This window comes from Ornithorhynchus anatinus, chromosome 8, assembly GCF_004115215.2.
Source record: "Ornithorhynchus anatinus isolate Pmale09 chromosome 8, mOrnAna1.pri.v4, whole genome shotgun sequence".
NCBI lineage: Eukaryota > Metazoa > Chordata > Mammalia > Monotremata > Ornithorhynchidae > Ornithorhynchus > Ornithorhynchus anatinus.
Genome location: NC_041735.1, coordinates 41,063,029 through 41,082,206, shown reverse-complemented (window position 1 = coordinate 41,082,206; position 19,178 = coordinate 41,063,029). Strand labels below are relative to the sequence as shown.

General features: G+C 44.8%; 1 protein-coding gene across 1 annotated transcript in view; it reads right to left on the bottom strand.

Moving 5' to 3' along the window:
• Positions 1–1,905: 1,905 nt before the first annotated feature.
• OXNAD1 (oxidoreductase NAD binding domain containing 1) overlaps positions 1,906–19,178 on the bottom strand; it is a 44,708-nt gene continuing 27,435 nt past the window's right edge. Inside the window, exons 5-8 of the mRNA XM_029071401.2 lie at positions 10,213–10,354; positions 4,878–5,120; positions 3,369–3,477; positions 1,906–2,476 (exon numbers count right to left, since the gene is read on the bottom strand). Of these exons, the coding sequence (XP_028927234.2) occupies positions 2,322–2,476; positions 3,369–3,477; positions 4,878–5,120; positions 10,213–10,354 (649 nt within the window). The 3' untranslated portion in view covers positions 1,906–2,321. The remainder of the gene's footprint in view (positions 2,477–3,368; positions 3,478–4,877; positions 5,121–10,212; positions 10,355–19,178) is intronic.

Below are 19,178 nucleotides of genomic sequence, written 5' to 3'. Positions count from 1 at the left end.
AGGGTAGATACAAATTCCCACACTTGCACAGGAAATGGGGGCCAGCTGCCAGGATCCTGCCAGGAGAGAGACAGACACACACACAACACACGCACATGGGATAAGCGTGAAAGCCAGGGTGTCCCTAAGACCCGAGAAACTCCCCTAAATTCCCAATAAGAGGAACAGAAAATACAAAATTCCTTTTTGTTGTAATATTATTTTAAATGAAATTTGCAGCTGTCATGTTAAATTATCAAAACTCTGAACAGTCACAATCACCAAGACAACATTAAAAAGAATTGCTATTTTCCTTTCAAAGACAAAAAGACAACACATCCAACCCCAACATGTGTTGGTGGTATATGAAATTGGAAGCAATTTGGAAATTACCAAATGCACTCACTCTCTATCTCTCTCTTACCCACCCATCTACAATGTGTCTACCCAACAGAAAATTGATGAGACATCTGCCAGAGTCACCTCTCTAGGCTGAAGTAGGCTGAAGAAACACCCTGACTTCCAGTGGGGGTTGGGAAGCGGGCGGGGAGCGGGTGGCTGAATTGTCCAATGTCCACCAGGGATAAACCTCTCCCAGGCCACTCCGCTGCCAGCCAGCCTCCAGGCACTATAAGGTAATTCATGGGCTCCTGCTGGCCTCAAAGATAATTCAACTTCTCAAATCACCTAAACTCTTTCCAAAGAAATTTTTGAGAAAAATCCAGCTTGTTGGATTTGTCTCTTTGCTCACTGCTGCTGGATTACCACAAATTAAAGATCACCCAAAGACAAATTAATTACCCTGAGTTGGAGAAAAGACAAAACATCTTTTCCTAACCTAGGAAATTTGGTTCATTAATTGATCCATCAATGGTATTTATTGAGTGTTTACTCTGTGTAGAGCACTGCTACCCAACCTGTTGTGGATCCAGGTGATGACAGAGATGGAAACAGTAAGGTCCACTGCATTTGAACCAGAAAAAAAGTTACATAAATGGAGTTAAAATAGAGGCGATTACGGAGAGAGGCCTCGGCAAGGCAGGACAGTACAGGACTATTTCTTTGGCAGATTCACTCAAATAGAGACCCAAATTTCAAACACTTCAAGAAGTGATTTTCTCTTGCCTGGCTTGGAGCTCCACTTTCCCATCTCCCTCCTCTCCTTCCCCCTAACATCCAACAGCTTTCACTAGCTCCTTCCACTCCAGGGTGGAGAGATCTCCTCTCCAAACCCCTGCACCGCAAATATGTTTACCCCCACAGCTGACCAGTGGGAAATCTCTCTGGTGACTGGTACTTTATCGAAATCTGAGATTGAAGTTAGGATAGACCCGAAAAGCCACCTCAGGGGCTCGGTAAACAGATGGGCCCAATATCAGCCTTTCAAGACCAGAGAGGTCGGTGGCTTTTTCTGAATCACTGGAGTGGAGTACAGGTGACTATCCATCCACTTCACTGATATCAGTTCTTGGGAATGGGGTGATAGGGCGGGGGAAAGCAGCAACCACCCACCCATCACACCAGCCTTGGCTGCCGACAGGTCAAAATGACGTGGATTCAGTGAGAACTGGCCTGCCAGCCAAGCACTGGTCAAATCTGGAGGAGCAATATGGTGGGTGGCTGCGGCGGAGTCATGGACCGTAAGGGCGGGAGCTACCTGTCACCACAAAGAGGCTATATCCCGCTGGGGTCAGCACAGCTACTCCGGCTGTAGACATTAGAGGGGGCGTTTATTTCTGAGAAGGGAAGTGTGCCAATATCTGAACTGCCAACATTTTCTCCTAATGACTTCCCATTTCCGAAGCTGACGTGGCCTGGCTCATTAGCACAAGATCATAACTAAAGTTAATCTTCCAGACATTGAATGAGCATTAGGCATGAAAGGATTTAAGTGTAAAATTAACTTCTCCCACACTGTTAAAAAGATGTCAGGTTAAAATGTCATTTTATTTCACATAAATTCTACTGGTTGCTCTCAAGTATAACTTATGGTCTGCATTTCACACACAAAAACAAGAGAGTTCAGATCTTTCAACAAGACTGGCTCCCCACACTTGCCCCCAGGAAGATTATCTATAATGACCCACCCAGGTGCCTGATAAGTGAGGAATTATGAAGAAAGTCTCGCCGGCATTATAAAAATCATGAAATCACATAAAGTCTGAGTTATGATTTGTCATCATCCAAACCATTCAGGAGTAGGTTTCTCATCCATCAACACTCAGTTCAATGCTGATCAAGAAGACTCGAACGGTAATCGCCAGCCTTCTTACCGTAGATAATGTGGATCTAGGGCTGTCCAGAGTCAACTTCAATCCTCCTCTTCTTCGAACCCGCTGCCGCTACCACCATTTCTCAAAGTGAATGTGTTCCTTGGGGACGTGACGGTTTTCTAATTGCTTGGAGAAATGTTCTATCATCGGTGGGGGGCCGCAGATGTAAAACCTAGTGTCTTCAGCCACGTGCTTGCCTATGTCCTTTGCAGATATCCTTCCCCCTAATCAAAGAGAACATTCACCAATTCAGACCCTTCCCGCCTGTACTCCTGAAGGGAGAGGCTTGACTCCAACTACGTGAGCTCCCGGGGCTTGCTTTGAGGAACTAAAGTTTTTGAGGTGGGGGGCAGCATGCCAAGTGTCAGGTTCGGGGCAAGCAAAGCCTGTGCAGTTGGGTTTCCAATGACATCAATACTCAATTATGCTGTTGATGCCTGTCTACTTGTTTGTTGCCTGTCTCCCCCTTCTAGACTATGAGCCCATTGTTGGGTAGGGATTGTTTCTGTTACCGAATTATACTTTCCAAGCGCTTAGTACAATGCTCTGCACACAGTAAGCACTCAATAAATACGACTGAATGAATGAACGTATGAACATCAGGGTGTGTATGGACCAAACCCTCAAGGAGGGAACAGAGAATAAGCCTCTGGGCTTCCTGCACCAGGAACAAGGAAAATGTGACAGTGAGAGGCTGACTCCCTGGCATACTTTAACATGCTAGAAGACTGTTGTTTTGTTCTGATTTAATATAGCTTTCAGCAAAGTAAATAAATTGTTAAAAAAAAATTTATGGGGAGGGCAAAGCACATGGAATTGAAGTTACCATTAGTGGCAAACGGAATCAATTCAGCCAATTTCTATGTGCATACTTGAGGGATGACTCAAAAGCCACCTAAAAAAACGCAAAAATGAAATCCCTAATAGGGTAAGTGGACAACCTCTCGAGCTTAAGCCCAATGAGGCTGATCCCCTTTTTCCATGCCCGACTTGCCCACAAACCTAACAACTCTCAGCACGTGCAAAAGCCAAATTTTCATTTTCTCTGCTCTGGGCTTGGCCCACTCCCTCGGCTTCGATACGGTCACATGGCATTTGGGCAGCACCCATACTCACGGGTGATGTATGGTTGGAGGTCTTCACTAATTTGAGCAGACTGCTGTGTGACATGGAGACTGCATGCAATCTTCCCAGGAAATTCATTTGTCAAATTGAGGATATTTTTCTGGAATGTTCAACATATTTGGTCACACCACAATTTTGTAAGCCAAAACAGATGTGGGCAATCAGAGCCCCCCGCTCACTCACGTTCAGCCCGGACTCCAATTCCGCACACGTCTCCGAGCCCCTCGCTCTCTACTTAGACACATATTGTTTGCAGCCCAGCAGGCCGGAGTATTTAAAGAACACAGGGACTGGGCTTGAATTGAAATATGAATACACCACCAAGCAAGCATATTACTAACTCTTAGGATTTTTCTTTTTCTCAGGCACTGGCAATTAGGGCTGCAGTTTTACTGACCACATTTGTGCTTCATAACTATTTCCGCTCTTTTGTTCTTTTTCTGTGCAGCTGCAAAGCTGTCACAAATGACATGCTTCCCTACCAACCACTCATAGCTAAATGGAGATGGGAACAATCGGGGCATTTCACTTAGCTGGGGAGTTTGGTCCGGGCCATGCACGGCCTCGCCTGGGGACCCCCGACTGGCCAGATGGCCTCTGGGGTTTTAATATGGCCAACCTATAGGCCCCGAACTAAAAAGACACCAGGCTGAAGACACCAGGAGGGTCGATGGAGCCCGGTAGATGAACTCAAGGTCTCAGCCAGCACCATGATTCTAGGATTCAGGTGAAGCCACACTTAATGATGGTATGTGCCAAGCACTGGGCTACAGGCTGGGGTAGATACAAAATCATCTGGTCAGACACAGTCCCCATCCCACGTGGGACTCACAGTCTAAGTGGGAGGGAGAAAAGATATTGAATCCTCATTTTGCAGATAAGGAAACAGATGTGGCTTGCCCAAGGTCACGCAGGCAAATGGCAGAGCAGGGAGTAGAACCCAGGTCCACTGACTCCCTGGCCGGGCTTTTTCACGAGCAGCAAGGTCTAATGGAAAGAGCACCAGACTCTAATCCTGGCTCCACCAACTTGCCTGCTGTGTGACCATGGGCAAGTCACGTGAGGTCTCTGCACCACAGTTTTCTCATCCGTACAATGAGGATTCATTACCAATTCTCCCTCCCCCTTACCCCGTGAGCCCCCTATAGAAAATTCTTCTATATTCTACCCCATAGTCGGCACCTAGGGAGTGCTTAGCAAATATTATTACTCTCATTAGCCAGGGCGGCCCCAACCTGGGCCCATCCATAAGCACTGCCCAGTACAGTAGTAAATGGCTTGTGAAAATGTAAAAGTAGATATCTCTTTCGAACATCAAATTCTTTCATTTTTTTCAAAAAAGACATTTCAAGCACCGTGCAGTTTGGGGTATGCATACCAAAAGGGGATCAAAGATAAGCAGTTTCATTTTGTTCTAGCTTGACATCAATATCCCTACAACTAACCACAAGTCTGTTTACATGAGGCCAAGGGGAATAGAACTTTTTCCCCCTTACCTACCTTAAATAGCAGCTCATTCGTGTCTTTAGCACTGTAGTACAGCTTCACCGACCCCATCTCATACCCACTTCCTTTGCACTCTCGGTGTCTATGGAGATCAGCTACATGCAGCAGGATGGAAAGCAGAGGGTTCACCCCTACGCCCCCAGCTATCAATATGAGGTTTACGGGGGAGTCCGCCGGTTGAGGATCAAAGAAGAACTCTCCACCCACTCTCAAAGCCACTTCAGAGTCAAGGGTACACTATGGCAGGAAAAGGACATTTTATCAGTGTGACATTCAACCAAGCAGTGCTTTAAGAAAAGCTCCTTCAATTATTCAAATAGCTTGTCAGAGAAAAGCAAATAGACCTTTCTAGCACTGCCTAGCTCGTGGATTCTCGTGCCCATCATGTCTCTTCCTTTCTTTTATGGCCTCCATATTCATTTCATTGGTTGGCCTTCCCGCTAAATCAGCCAACAACTGTGTGTGAATTGGAAGGCTTCCCTCCCTCTTTGCAAATACCAGAATTACTGAAGTCTGAGGTGGATGAACATGACCTAACACAGACACTGAATCTCTTCTATGTCAATATTCCACTTCTAAAAACAGTCAGGCTAGTGGGCTGATTTTAAGAGCAATGACAGTATATATCTGGTGTTAGCCACATTTAAAATTCTGGGTTCAATTTGGGGAGGACTTGGAGAGTCTAATAGAGAGAAATAAAACTGATTAGAAATAGAACATATAGACAGAGGGCTATTTAGGAACTGGGATTATTTGGCTCCCTAAAGGGAAGCAAGCTGATGACAGACTTCAGATAAATGAAAAAGATGATAACCAGTGACTTTTTTCCCAGCTCTACTTTATAAAGACTAGAAAGAAATGGCTTACACTGTGATAAGAAGTAAGGCCTAAGGTAGAACTTGTTGACTCAAAACTGAGAGTCATTGGCTTGGCTCCCAAAAGGGATTTTTGGAACTTGTTTCTGTAAAAAGATACTCGCAATAACTGAGAACTCCACATCTTCCTACCCAAACCCTGTCCTTCCCCTGACTTTTCTATCACTGCAAACTACCACCACTACTAATTAAAACAATAATAATAATTGTGACATTATTAAGCACTTACTATGTTCCAAGCACCATATTAGTATGTAGTATTGGGTAGATATACCAAGATAATCAGGTAAGACATAGTTATTGCCCAACATAGGACTCACAACCTGAGTAAGAGGGAGATTAGGTATTGATATCCCATTTTACAGATTAGGAAACTGAGGTATACAGTAATTAAGTGAATTTGTCCAAGGTCACACACCAGGCAAGTGACCGAGTTAGACTTAGAGCCCAGGTCTTATGACTCCCAGGCCAGTGCTCTTTACTCTGGGCCATGCTGCATCTCACGACACCACCGTCCTCATGTCTCACAAGCCTGTAACCTTAGCATTTTCTTCGATTCATCTCCCTCATTCAACCATACATTCAATCTGTCACCAAATCCTGTAAATTCTACTTTTACAGCATCTCTAAAATTCACCCTTTCCTCTCCTACCACATGGATTCAATCACTTATTCGTAATGTCTGTTTCACACACACACACACACACACACACACCCTCTCCCCCCCACACACACCTCAGCGCTTAGGATACTGGCAGAAGGTAAGCACTTAGCAAATACCATAATTATTGCTAGTCAATCACCTTACTTCCCTGATCTTCCTGAGCCCCATGTGGTACAGGGACTGTGTCCAAACCCAATTTGCTTGTATCCACCTCAGCGCTTAGTACAGTGTCTGGCACATATTAAGTGCTTAAAATACCACAATTATCATTATTATTACTACAATCTGACACTCTAACGCCAACCTACTGTCTATACCTTGATCGACTTACCCACATTCTCCCTTGTGACCTGGAACTCCCTACTCTCTTCATATCTGACAGAATACCACTCTCCCCACCTTCAAAGCTTTCCTAAAATCACATGACCTTTAAGAGAAGCAGCACGAGAAGCAACATGGCCTAATAGAAAGAGCGTGGGCTGGGAGTCAGAGGACCTGGGTCCTAATCCCAGCTCTGCCAAATGCTTGCTGTGACCTTGGACAAGTCAATTCACATCTCTGTGTCTCAGTTCTCCCATTTTCCCACCTACTTAGACTGTAAGCCCCATGCTTACAGACTGTGTCAGGGACTGTGTCCAACCTAATTCATTTTTATCTACATGCTTAGAATAGTGTTTGACACATAGTAAGCACTTAACAAATACCATTAAAAAAAGAGGCCTTCCCCACTAAGCCTACCCACCCTCCCCCTGTACTGCCTCCACACTCAGATCTTGTACTCCTTGATATTCACCTCACCATCACAACATTTACATACACACCATCTGCCATTTCCCCTATCTATAATTGAGTATCTGTCTCCCCCTCTGGGCTGTATGCTCCTTGAGGGCAGGGACTGGATCTACCAACTCTACTGTACTCTCACAAGTGGTAGGTTCTAGGCACTCAGTAAGTGCTCAATAAATACCAATGATTCACTGAGGTGTAGTTCTGTCTTGAGGCAGAGGAATTGACTTTGCAAAATCACCCCCTGCTCCGTTCCCAAAGGTGGGCCAGGAATCAAGTCAAGGGTCATCCTTGGATTACCCTCAAGTGGCAGACAAATGAACCTTTAGTAATAAACCTCAAAAACAAAGACATATTGCCAAACTTGGCTATTCCTTGAGGATGCTGCTAAGAAACACATTTCTTTAGAGAGACAAAACCATCTTCAGTGGAACAATTTTAGCACCTACTAATACCTGGAGAGAATAGAGTACCATTTTTGCCTTTTGTTAGCTGATAAAAATGCCAGCCAAGAAGGTCATCACGAAATGACCAAAAAGCCATTATCTTCAACTAAAGGGGTAGTGAATTTAAAGCTCTGCCTAGCTTCTTTGCAGGGGGAAGACGGAAAGGGAAGAAGGGAAAGGATTTTCAACAGCACTGGGAGCTAAGCAAATGCCTGAGAGTTTTGTGCCACAGAGGAAGTATTGATAATTGTATTTATTAAGTGTTTATCTTGTGCCAAGCACTGTGGTGAACACAAGATAAGTCGAACAGTTCCCGTCCCTCGAGGAGCTCACAACCAAAGAGAAGGGAGAACAGGACTTTCTTTCTCTGGATGAGGAAACTGAGGCACCCAAGTTCCATTACTTACCCAAGATTACATAGCAGGCAAAAGCCAGAGCTGGGACTAGAACCCGGGTTTCCTGACTCTTAGTCCCTGATGCTTCTACAAGGCCATGCTGCTTCTACAAAGACAAACAGTGGTTTTCCAGTCTACCGTCCTCTACTTAGAATTCCTGTGCACTTAGGGCTCTTATGAGCCTCAAATAGGTAAACGTTAAGAACTGAACAGCTTAATAAGACCAATAGTCACTGAGGAACTGCTCCTAAAATGCAAAAAAAAACAACCAAAACTGCATCAAGGCTGCCTGTGGGCCTTCATGGGCAGTGGGCAGGGGGTTGATTCCCCAATGTTGCTGGGAGTTCAGGCAACTCAGTTGGTCAATAAGCAAGCTCGCAACTGTGATCATCTTAGACGCTGCTGCCGGCCTGACCTCGTAGGCACACTGCAACGACTACGTGTAGCAGGCCCACCCAAGGTGACTGGAGGATCGTCCACAGAAAGAAAGGGCAATAGGGTAGAAGAAACAAATCCACCCACCCTTGTTACATAGCTAAGAAGTGAGGTTAGATGAAGCCATACTCAAGAGGGGAGAAAGCCTGCCAAACTAAATTTAGCCACGTATAGGCCAACATGCAATCAGCTCCAAGGCATTCCTGAATATGGGCATATCCGGCCCTGTAGCCTCGAGGAGACTTGTCATTTCTGACCCCATGAGAGGGAATCTCACTAATCATATTTCCAACTGGACTGGGCTGCCAGAAAAAGCCCTTCAAGATGTGATTCTACAATCGTTTACTTTCTGAGCTGGAGGCGGCCGATACGCTGTGTCCCTTCTTCTGCTTACGGTGATTGATAGACGGGAGGTGGGGCAGAGGGAAGAACACGGCACTCCACTAACGCCTGGCTACTAGGGAGCTCTGCTGCCGCCCCACGGCACCAGACAGCACTGACCGCTGCCCCCGAGAACATCCACCACTCAGACCATAAGAGAACAGCACTGTCAACAGCAGAGGAGCAGCTGTGCCTGGTAGATAGCAAGCCCTCAGCAGTGCTTTAGGAAGGAGGGTCTCGCAATACTCATTGGAAAGCTGTTCTGGAGAACGCACAACAAGGGAGTGCCACAACAAGGGAGTGGGAATGGGAAGAGATGAGCAGGGAACACTGGAAAAAGCTTACTCCCAGCACCAGGTACAGAACAACATACTGGATGATTCTACCTCAAGCCTCTTGAGGTAAAGCACTGAAGCACTTCCTCTACTAAGGGAAAGTGAATGAAATCTGTAAGAAGAAAACTGTTGGGGGTCCCCTTACCACAAGGGAGATAATTATGTTGGAAAATTTTTCCCAATGCAAGTACTGTTTTAGTTCTCCATTCTAGGCTGCTGGTGATACAGACCCAGAACCATATGATCAGTGCTTTCAAGAGAGAAGACAAAAAGGCTGAAAAGCAACTATTACTATATAAGGCATGTAACATGACAGGCTCTGCCCTTAAGGAATTTACTCTTTCAGACAGAAAAGGCCACAAACCCATTTTCAGTAGGTGATACAATAGCACTGCTTCTTCTCTTTAACAGAAATTTCCTTCTTTAATCCATAGCAAGGGATGCAGGTGGGAAGCGGCATATGGGGAAGTCACAAATAGAAGGAAAGGATGGGTGGGAAAGGTGGACGATGAAGAGAAAGAGTAAGGGAGAGGAAGCAGAGGGCAGAGGAAAGATAGGTGCCCTCTCTGTTACTAGGTTCCCATCCCAGTAGCCATCCCAGTAGCCATCCATCTTGCCCCACAACCAACCCTATCCCCTCATGGGGCAGGAGATAAGAGACCAAAGGACCAATCCTATAGCTGTTCTCTAGAGATTAAATGAAGAAAAAGGACATGACTAAGTAAAAAGATATAGAAGCCGTTCCAGGCAAAAACAAAGAAACTGATACATAGGGAGTCTCTCTCTTCCCCCTACCCCACTCTCTCTCTCGCTCTGTCTCCCTACTGCCAAATTGATATTAGACCAAATTGTTCTAATGAGATAATGAATTGGCTCATATATTACGGATGTCACTGCACCCAAAATTAAACTTCTTGAAAAAATGAAGGAAGACATTTACACCTCCTATTGGCCAGCTGGAAACATCCAGGAGATAGCGTGTTAACATGTTTAAAATGCATGTTTCTCTTACCTGGGTGTGAACCCATTGAGCGGGAGGATGGTCAGTATATTTCACTGCCAATTCTACTATCCTTTCTTGTTCCAGCAAGCTGGGGCTTGAACAAATTGAGAACCCGCCAACTTTGGAGACTCCAGGAATAAAAAAATCGACCCTAAAAGGGAAAAACAACATCAGATAATTAAAAAAAAACCCCAAAGAACACAGCAAATATTAAGAGGTTGCATAATTTCCTGATTTCCTATTCATCCACTTCTCTTCTTCCCACAAAATAGAAGGTGTTTCTTAATAAGCCTTCAAACTTTAACAGCTGCCAAAGGGCAGGTGCCCCTATTCTGGTTATTTAGGACAACAGAGCCCAGAACACCCACCAAAAATTGAATCAGAAATTCAGCTAGATAAGAAGTGTGGCCTAGTGGAAAGAGCAAGAGTATGAACGTCAGAGGACCTGGGTGCTAATCCCAACTCTGCCACACATCTGCGGGTAATCTTGGGCAAGTCACTTAACTTTTCTGTGTCTCAGTTATCTCATCTGTAAAGTGGAGATTAAGAGTGAGAACTTGTGTGGGACAGCAGGGACTGTGTCCAACCCAATTATCTTGTATCTACTCCAGTACAGTGCCTGGCACACACTAAGCACTTTACAAATACTATTTTTTTTAAAAAGTATTAGAAAAAGAAAAAACTGCATCTGAGTCACTTGGAGCAATACCATTACAGTTGGATTCTTCCTCACACACATGAAAAATCATGAAAAGTCATCAGGAAGTATGTACAATTTGAAGATTTCTCTTTTGCCAGTAACAGCGGCTTTCATGCAAAATGCACCCTGCTTCTGGCTGATCTGTTACTTTCTTTTTTATGGCATTTGTTAAGCTCTTACGCTATGTGCCAGGCACTGTACGAAGCGCTGGGGGTAGATCCAAGATAATCAGGTTGGACACAGTCCATGTCGCACATGGGGCTCACAGTATTAATCCCCATTCTACAGATGAGATAACTGAGGCACAGAAAAGTGAAGTGACTTGCCCATGGTCATGAAGCAGACGAGTGGCATAGCCTGGATTAGAATACAGACTCTTCTGACTCCCAGGCCGGTACTCTATCCACTAAGCCATACCTCTTCTCTAAATACCCTTTTATTTTTAAAATGCCTTGAGAGTGGTCATAAATACGGAGTAGTAGTAGTGGAAAGGTCACTATCTTGCTTTCATCCTGACTTCTCACTGTATTTCCCACTAATATAACTCCCTTTGATGTTCAAATACTAATGTTCTCAACATTAACTACTTAAGTCCTGAGATGCATTCAAGTGATTTTTGTTTTTTTCTTTTCTCTCTTCAGTCACTCCCCAGTCTTGGCTTCTCTATCCTTTTGACCTCTCAGCAGTCCGCACTGAGCACTCAGAAATACTTGGACTCCTTCCTGTGAGCCCTCCTCCAACACACACTCCATTCCCCTCCTATATCCCTTCTCTCCCCCACCCCCCAACACACATGACATCAGCTTCTACACGGGATTGTTTCTGTCTTTAGAGCTCAAGGTCGCTGGGCTTCATTTTCTCTTTTAGTAACTGTATTTTTTCTTGATTTTCATAAATAGGTAGGCTGGTGCAAATGATTTTTTATACTATTTATGCTTTAAAGTGTACTTTCCTGTATTCCCTTTCCTCTTTCTCACTCTCCCAACCCAGTTGGCAACCTTGGCAATATCCTTGATTTCTTCCTCACTTTCAACTCCCATACTCTTGTCTTTTGCCAAAGGCTGTCGGTTTTTCCTCCACAACATTTCCTGGATCCTCTCCATCCAAATAGCCTCCACCCTGGTCCAAGCATGCATCATATCCCGACTTGGCTACTGGATCAGCTTCCTCACAGGTTTCCCGGCCTCCAGTCTCTTTCGTCTCCGGTCCAGATTTCACTCTGTTGCCCAGACCATCTTTCTAAAAATGTCACATTTTACCAGTCTCCCCAATCCTCAGTAACTGCCAATGACTGCCCATTCCTTTCCGCATCAAGCAGATATTCCTCAACATTGTGCTTAAGACACACAGTCAGCACTCTCTACTTATCCACTCTCTTCTCCCACCACACCCCAGCTTGCAATCATTCCTTTCGAGCTAACCTAATACACCGTGCTTGTTCTCGTCTTGGCCACCACAGGGTCCCTGTCTGGAACTCCCTCCCACTTCATAGCCAAGAGACCACAGGTCTCCCCATCTTAAAAGTCCTTTAAAGATCACAACTCCTCCAGGAGGCCTTCCCCCAAATAATAGCTAATCTCCCCACCTTTTATCTCCCAATTCCCACTTCACTCCTTCCCTGCCACTTAAACGCTAATGGTTACCAGCTGGATTGGGAGAGTGAGGAAGAGGAAAATAAAGGACAGTATAATAAACTACACAGCCCATGAAGCATTTATGGACAGATCTTCTGTACTCTATTACTCCCCACCAAGGGCCGGGATTGTGTCTTCTAAGTTTTGTAGTCTTCCAAGCAACTACTGCAGTGCTCAATAAATGCTGTTGACTGAGTATTGCCCCTTGTGTCCATGCATGTTTCCTCATATATGGGGTGTAGGGGGAGGTTCTGTTTACATGTGTCCCTGTGCCTTTTTCCACATTTGCCATCTATTTACAGGTGTTTGTCCAAGAACACGTTTGGTGGCTATGGCAGGATAGCCAGGCTGTAACCCTCTGCCCACTACTCGCTGGGGTGGGTGGGGGCTGGCTCTCTGTCCTTTCCCTTGCCCCCTCTACCTCGGTCTGTGCCAGAGGGCTTAACTCGGAGGCCAGACTGCATTCCCCACACCCAGCAGTCTTTCCCTTGCAGCCATGTCGAGGCAGAGCAGCCATCCACACAAACAATGGGAGATGGATGGTCACCCTGCTGAGAGATGCCTACAATTTTATGGCTGAAGATCAACACAAATTTTACATTCGAATAGCGCAGTGTACAATCTGTGTGGCATAAGAGCAGCAGTTAAGTCAGCCCAAGTGATACCGCTTTATCTCCTGACCTGTAGCTCCCTCTGCTGATAAGACACAGATAAAAGTTTGGCACAGCATTCAGCCAGCCAAATGCAATTTTCAGTTTATGCTGGGTTATGATACAGTTTTAACGTTAGGGTCCCAAAACATCAGGTCCACATCTAAAATGTAAAAGAAACCAGTGTGGCTTTTAAGAATGTAATGAAACCATCTTCCCAGCACCCACTGAACCTAGCCTACCTAAAGAAGTAATTAATCTGCTCTCAAGATCGGCTGTCAATTTCATTCCCAAGGATTTAGACTGCAAATTACCAATACTTTATAAAACTATGAACAGCCTTAATGTAAGTGGACTAACTACATCGGGAATCAATAAAATTGGTCAATAAAATGTTAGTGGTGGGGTTTCCAGGGGGACAGGAACAACTGTCCAGGATCAGTCACTCAATGGTACCTATTGAGCGTTGAGTGCATGCAGAGTACTGTGCTAATTGGGAGAGTACACTACAACAGGATTGGTAGATACATCAGGATGGAGGAGAGAAAGTAGGAGACAGAACAAGACCAAGACAGCAACTGACAAGACAAAGAAGGGTACAGATGAGAGGCAAAAAGACCAGACACCCAGACACAAACAGCACATGTGTGTATACGCGCACGCACACACACACACACACGCGCAACCCCCGCCCCCAGCAATTCAGTCAGGGCTGGAAGGGCTACGGCTGCTGTCCCGACTCAGTGGGGCAGGGGACCGAAGGCAGAGTGGCTCCGGGAACCCTGGAGAGCAGCGGCCCCTACAGCAGCGGGTACAACCATCCCGGCCCCTTCCTGTGCAGAGCGGAAGTCTGGAGCAGAGCTGGCAGGGAAAGGGCAAGGGCATCGTTGCACCTTTCTGTTCTGCTGGATTGTACCCTTTCCAAGTGCTTAGTACAACACTCTGCACATATATATGCTCCATATATACCACCGATTGATGATTACTCCTGTTTTCTGCTACAAAGACCCTCAAAATGGGATCCTTAATGCTAACCTTCACAGTGAAGCCTCAATCTCATCTATCTCACCGCAGATCCCTCACCCACATCATGCCTCTGGCCCGGAAAGCCCTCCTTCCTCAAATCCAACAGACAATTCCTCTCCCCCTCTTCAAAGCCTTATTGAAGGCACATCTCCTCCAAGAGGCCTTCCCTGACTAAGACCCCTTTCCTCTGCTCCCACTCCTTTCTGTGTCACCCTGACTGGCTCCCTTTGTTCTCCCATCCCAGCACCACAGCACTTACATACATGTTATTTTTTTTTTTTATATTAACGTCTGCCTCTCCCTCCCCTAGACTTAGGCTCGTTGTGATTATGGAATGTGTCTGTTTTTTGCTGTATTGAACCCTGCCAAGTGCTTAGTACAATGGTCTGCACACAATAAGTGTTATTGAACCCTGCCAAGCGCTTAGTACAGTGTGCTCTGCACACAGTAAGTGTTCAATAAATACGAATGAAACTGGGGGGGGGCTCATGGTCTGCTCATCTGATATGCCTGCTCCAAAAAAGATTTTCACATTAAAGGTAGAACATATTTTTCCAGCAACCGACTTGACAATAACTGCCCAAAGTTTTTTTTAAACTAAATTACACCAGAGCACACAAGACAGTGATCCTTCATCACTGGAAAAAATTAAATGTTCCAAGTTGTTAAATTCCTCTGGGGTTCATTTTCACTATGCGGCAACCAATAATTAAGTAGCTTTCCAAAAAACTATATTAACTTATTTGAAAGAATCACAGAAAATCATCCTAATTACCATAGATCTCAGATTTTTAGCAATAACAAGAGGTGTCTCAAATTAGAGCAACCTGGTACTTAAAACATCAGTCGTTAAGACTATATTAAAACAGTGAATTTGCTTTCCCCGATAACCAGCCTTGCCAAATTAGGATACCAGAATGGCTTTCTTTGTGGGTGTGAAAAAATGTACTTTCCCTGAATCCACCCTTGGGAGGATTCCTTTGAACTTCTTAATCCTACATGTAACTCCGGAGGCTGCCTTTTCTGGCAAATCCTGTATTTTTAGCTAATGGAGCTGGGCAGAAATGAAGGCTTGTACAGTTATCTTCAAAGAAAAAAATTAGGAATCAATCAATCATATTTATTGAGCCCTGTGTGCAGAGAGCTGTACTAAGCACTTGAATAAAGGCTTGGGTGAGCAAACAGGAATAAAGAACACATTGCTGACTCAAAGGAAATTCCAAGTCTGGGAAAACTAAGGATAATTCTATAGAAAGGGTGAGAGCAAAAAGGGAAGGTTCTGTCCATCAATGGAGACCTCGCCCCTGCACCGTGATGCCAACTTGGGAGTTTTCCTGAGACTAAGTCAAGGGAGATTCTGGAAAAGGAGCCAGTTGGCTGTCCTCAGAAAACACACAGGGCCAACAATTTAAAAACATCATCAGTCCCTTAAAATAACAGGCTTGGGATCACCTCCGGCACATTGAGGATGTCAGTTGAGAGTTCCCCATCCCTTGGTACCTTTCCAAGTGGGTATAGTGACACAAAACACTCAGAGAACAGACTTAATGATGTGAGAAGGAAGTCTTCTAATCACAAGGGGAGTTAAAATATCCTGAGTCTTCAGGATCACCTCTGTCTAAACCATGTTATGAGCACACCTTTTAGGGTTATTTCTGGTCACTGGGCACTTTAGCTACCCAGAGGTCAGCAGAAAACACCCTCACTTCAATGGATACACTTCTGCATGCTTCGAAAACCTCCAGTGGTTTGCCCATTCCCCTGGACATCATGGAGAAACTTCTGTCCGCTAGATTGAAGTCAGCTCTCTTATCTGTTTACCTGCCATTGCTCCCCTAAACACAGGCTTCACTTCTCTCAAGCCAAGCTACATACTCTTCATAATCCTCAATCTCATCTCTTCCCACCGCCAAACCCTGCCTCACCCCCTCCCTTCTGCCTGGAATCCCCTCTTCTTTCACTATACCTTGTTTTCCCCATCTTCAGAGCTCTTCTGAAAGCACATCTCCTCCAGAAGACCTTCCCTGATTAATCTCATCTCCCACACCTATTTCCTCCTCCATTACCACTTCGGCACTTCCGCATCACCATCTCACTCTCAGAAGCACTTATGTACCTATTGTAAATTCTTTTCCTTCCTCCTATCTGTAATTTTGGTGTCAATTCCCTTGCTACAGTATGGATCAATCACTCAGTGCTATTTCTTGAGCACTTACTATGTGCAGAGCACTGTACTAACAGCTTGAGAGAGTACAATACAAAAGAATTAGCAGTCATATGCCCTACTCATAATGACCTTACAGGCTAAATGGTGATAAACTCGTGGAGAATAGGGATAATCTCTACTACTTGTGTCATACACTTCCAAGCACACAGTCCAGAGTCCAATGTTCAAAAAAATACTGCAGATTGATTGATATGGTGGAGATGCAGAGTGGCTCTCCCAGAGTACCCCCAAAGGGTGACGGCCTCTTCACCTCACCAGGAGTTATACAGGTATCTTTGCACTCTGCCATTTCCGTCCCCTAACTGGAATTTATTTTGAGGGCTCTCTCTACCTCTAAACTGCAAGCTCCCTTTGGACAAGGAACATGTCTTCCCATTCTTACTAAATTGACTCTCCCAAATACCTAGCAGAGTGCTCAACATACAATAAGTACTCGATAAATCCACTGACTGATTGACTGACTGCCAAGCAGGTAACTCGTGTATGCACCTAAGACACTCGCATGCACATCTGTATACGGGAAGCAGCATCGCCTTGTGGAAAGAGCAAGAGCTTCAGAGTCAGAGGACCTGAGTTCTAAACCCAGCTCTGCTACTAACTGCTTTGTGACATAGGGCATGTCACTTAACTAATTTGTGCCTCCGTTCCCTCAACTACAAAATGAAGACTCAGCACCTGTTCTTCATCCTGCTTAGACTCTGAGCCCCATGTGGGACCTGATTATCTTGCATCTACCCCGTGCTTAGTATAATGCTTGGCACAAAGTGCTTAACAAATACCACAAATGTAATTATTATTATTATTTGGGACAAGATTCCATGGAGGCAAATGTGACAGCCTATGGCCACAGAGAAGCATATCCCTAAGATCCTAGCCTGCTTCCAGATCAGGAAATTAATTCTCCACAGCTCAAACTGCTGCCACCTGCTTCTCCTTTTTATCCTGGATTTTTTTCTAACTTCCTCCCATCGTCATATAGGCTGACGATGGCTACCAGAAGGAGGCTGATGTCCTGGGACAGGGGCAACTGAATGCAGTCATGGGAGCAAGGAAGTGATTACGAATGGAGGAAGGAAGAGGTGGACTACCTGCATTTTTTTTTTTTAAGTCAATTTGTAGACAAAAAGGATCTTTTCTAAATGTCAAGAAAAAGGCCATATTCACTGGGGCAGCTCTAGAAAAAATGTCCCGAAAAACAATATTCAGCCAAAAACATAGAACTGGGTTTGTGATCAGAACCTGATAAGGTAGGTCTTCCATCCATGAACTGCCTCAGGATAATTTTACCTTCAACTCTGAACTAAGATGGGAGGTGCTGAAATGTGGGGGGCGGTGGGGGGGGGGGAGAGAGAGGGGGGAAACAATGACACTCTTTTTGGTAAGATAAACACAAATTGTGAACATCTGTAATAGCGAATTCATTTTACATAAGAGGACAGTTCTCTAGCTAATATGTCGGCCTCTCCTACTCAGGAAACTGGGGTCTGCACCTTGGCAGCCCTCCTCCAAAAATGTGACCGCAGCATCAAGCAGAGACCTATTTTGCCACAACAGACAAACTGCAGGATATGAACACGTCCGTGGAAAGAGAAAATGGAAAAATGGAAATAACTAAAGCTTCCGCTTTTTGGTGGGATAACTGCTAAACAATTCTAAAGGGTAAACACAGTCCCCACACCCAGAAACAACCAACAAGGATTTAATATGTACCACCACACGTGTGCAAAGATTACAGTAAATTGCTTCAGAAATGCATATAATTGCAATCAGCATCTTGTTTTCTGGTTCCAAACTCAAAGGCAGTCTATTAACACAACTTGGCTAAGTCAGACTATTATCACACTTTCTATTATTACACCCGCTCAATTCCAACAAAACCCATTTCCAGATGGACAATGCCAAAATCAGTCAGTTGACTCCTAAAAAATATTAACGATGGCAAGAATTTTACTTCCCAAAATCAGCAACCACAAAAACATTCATCTTCTATTCAACTGGACCGAGTTTGATAAATACCCTTGGGTTTTTTTCATTTCCCCCAGCCCCAAGATAACGGTTTTCTGATTTTCTATCATTCTGCTACTTACTGCACATGTGGCAAGGTTTACATCTACTCTCAAGAAAGTTAACCTACCCACTTTTTGTCCCCTGAAGGCTCACACCTTGGGCAACTCTCGATGCCTTCATTTATCTGGGCAACACAAGAAGATTGCTTTCTTTTCTCAATGGTACAGTGACATTCCATTCCAAAAGGCAGAATGAAACAAACTACTATCCAGGAATAGTTGGATGCATGGAGCACAGGATACCCAGACTCCTGTTTGAGTGCAATGTGAGAGAGTGATTTTGATTGGTATCCACTGATTGATCCTAGTAATTCTAGTGCTTGCCTGTCCCTGTGCTAGTTACGGTCTTTTTGATGGAAGGCCTTTGTTCTTGAGCTTCCCTCCTTAAGCTAATCCAATGAGGACCAAGACCTTCCAAACACTAGTGCTCAGTGAGCTGTGTGATGGTGGTGCGTGTGTGTGTTGGGGGGGTGTGGGGGGGATTCTAAGATAGGTTTATGGATTATTCTAATAATTATGGTAACTGCAGGGCTGGTCTGTCACAGTGAGCATCTCCAAAGAAAGAAGCAAGGTAAGAGGTATGTCTGTCTCCCTCTCCACCTCACCCCACACTCTGGCCTCAAGCGAATCAGAGAGCAGAAAGGTTGCAAAACTGTATAGTTTATACCAGAA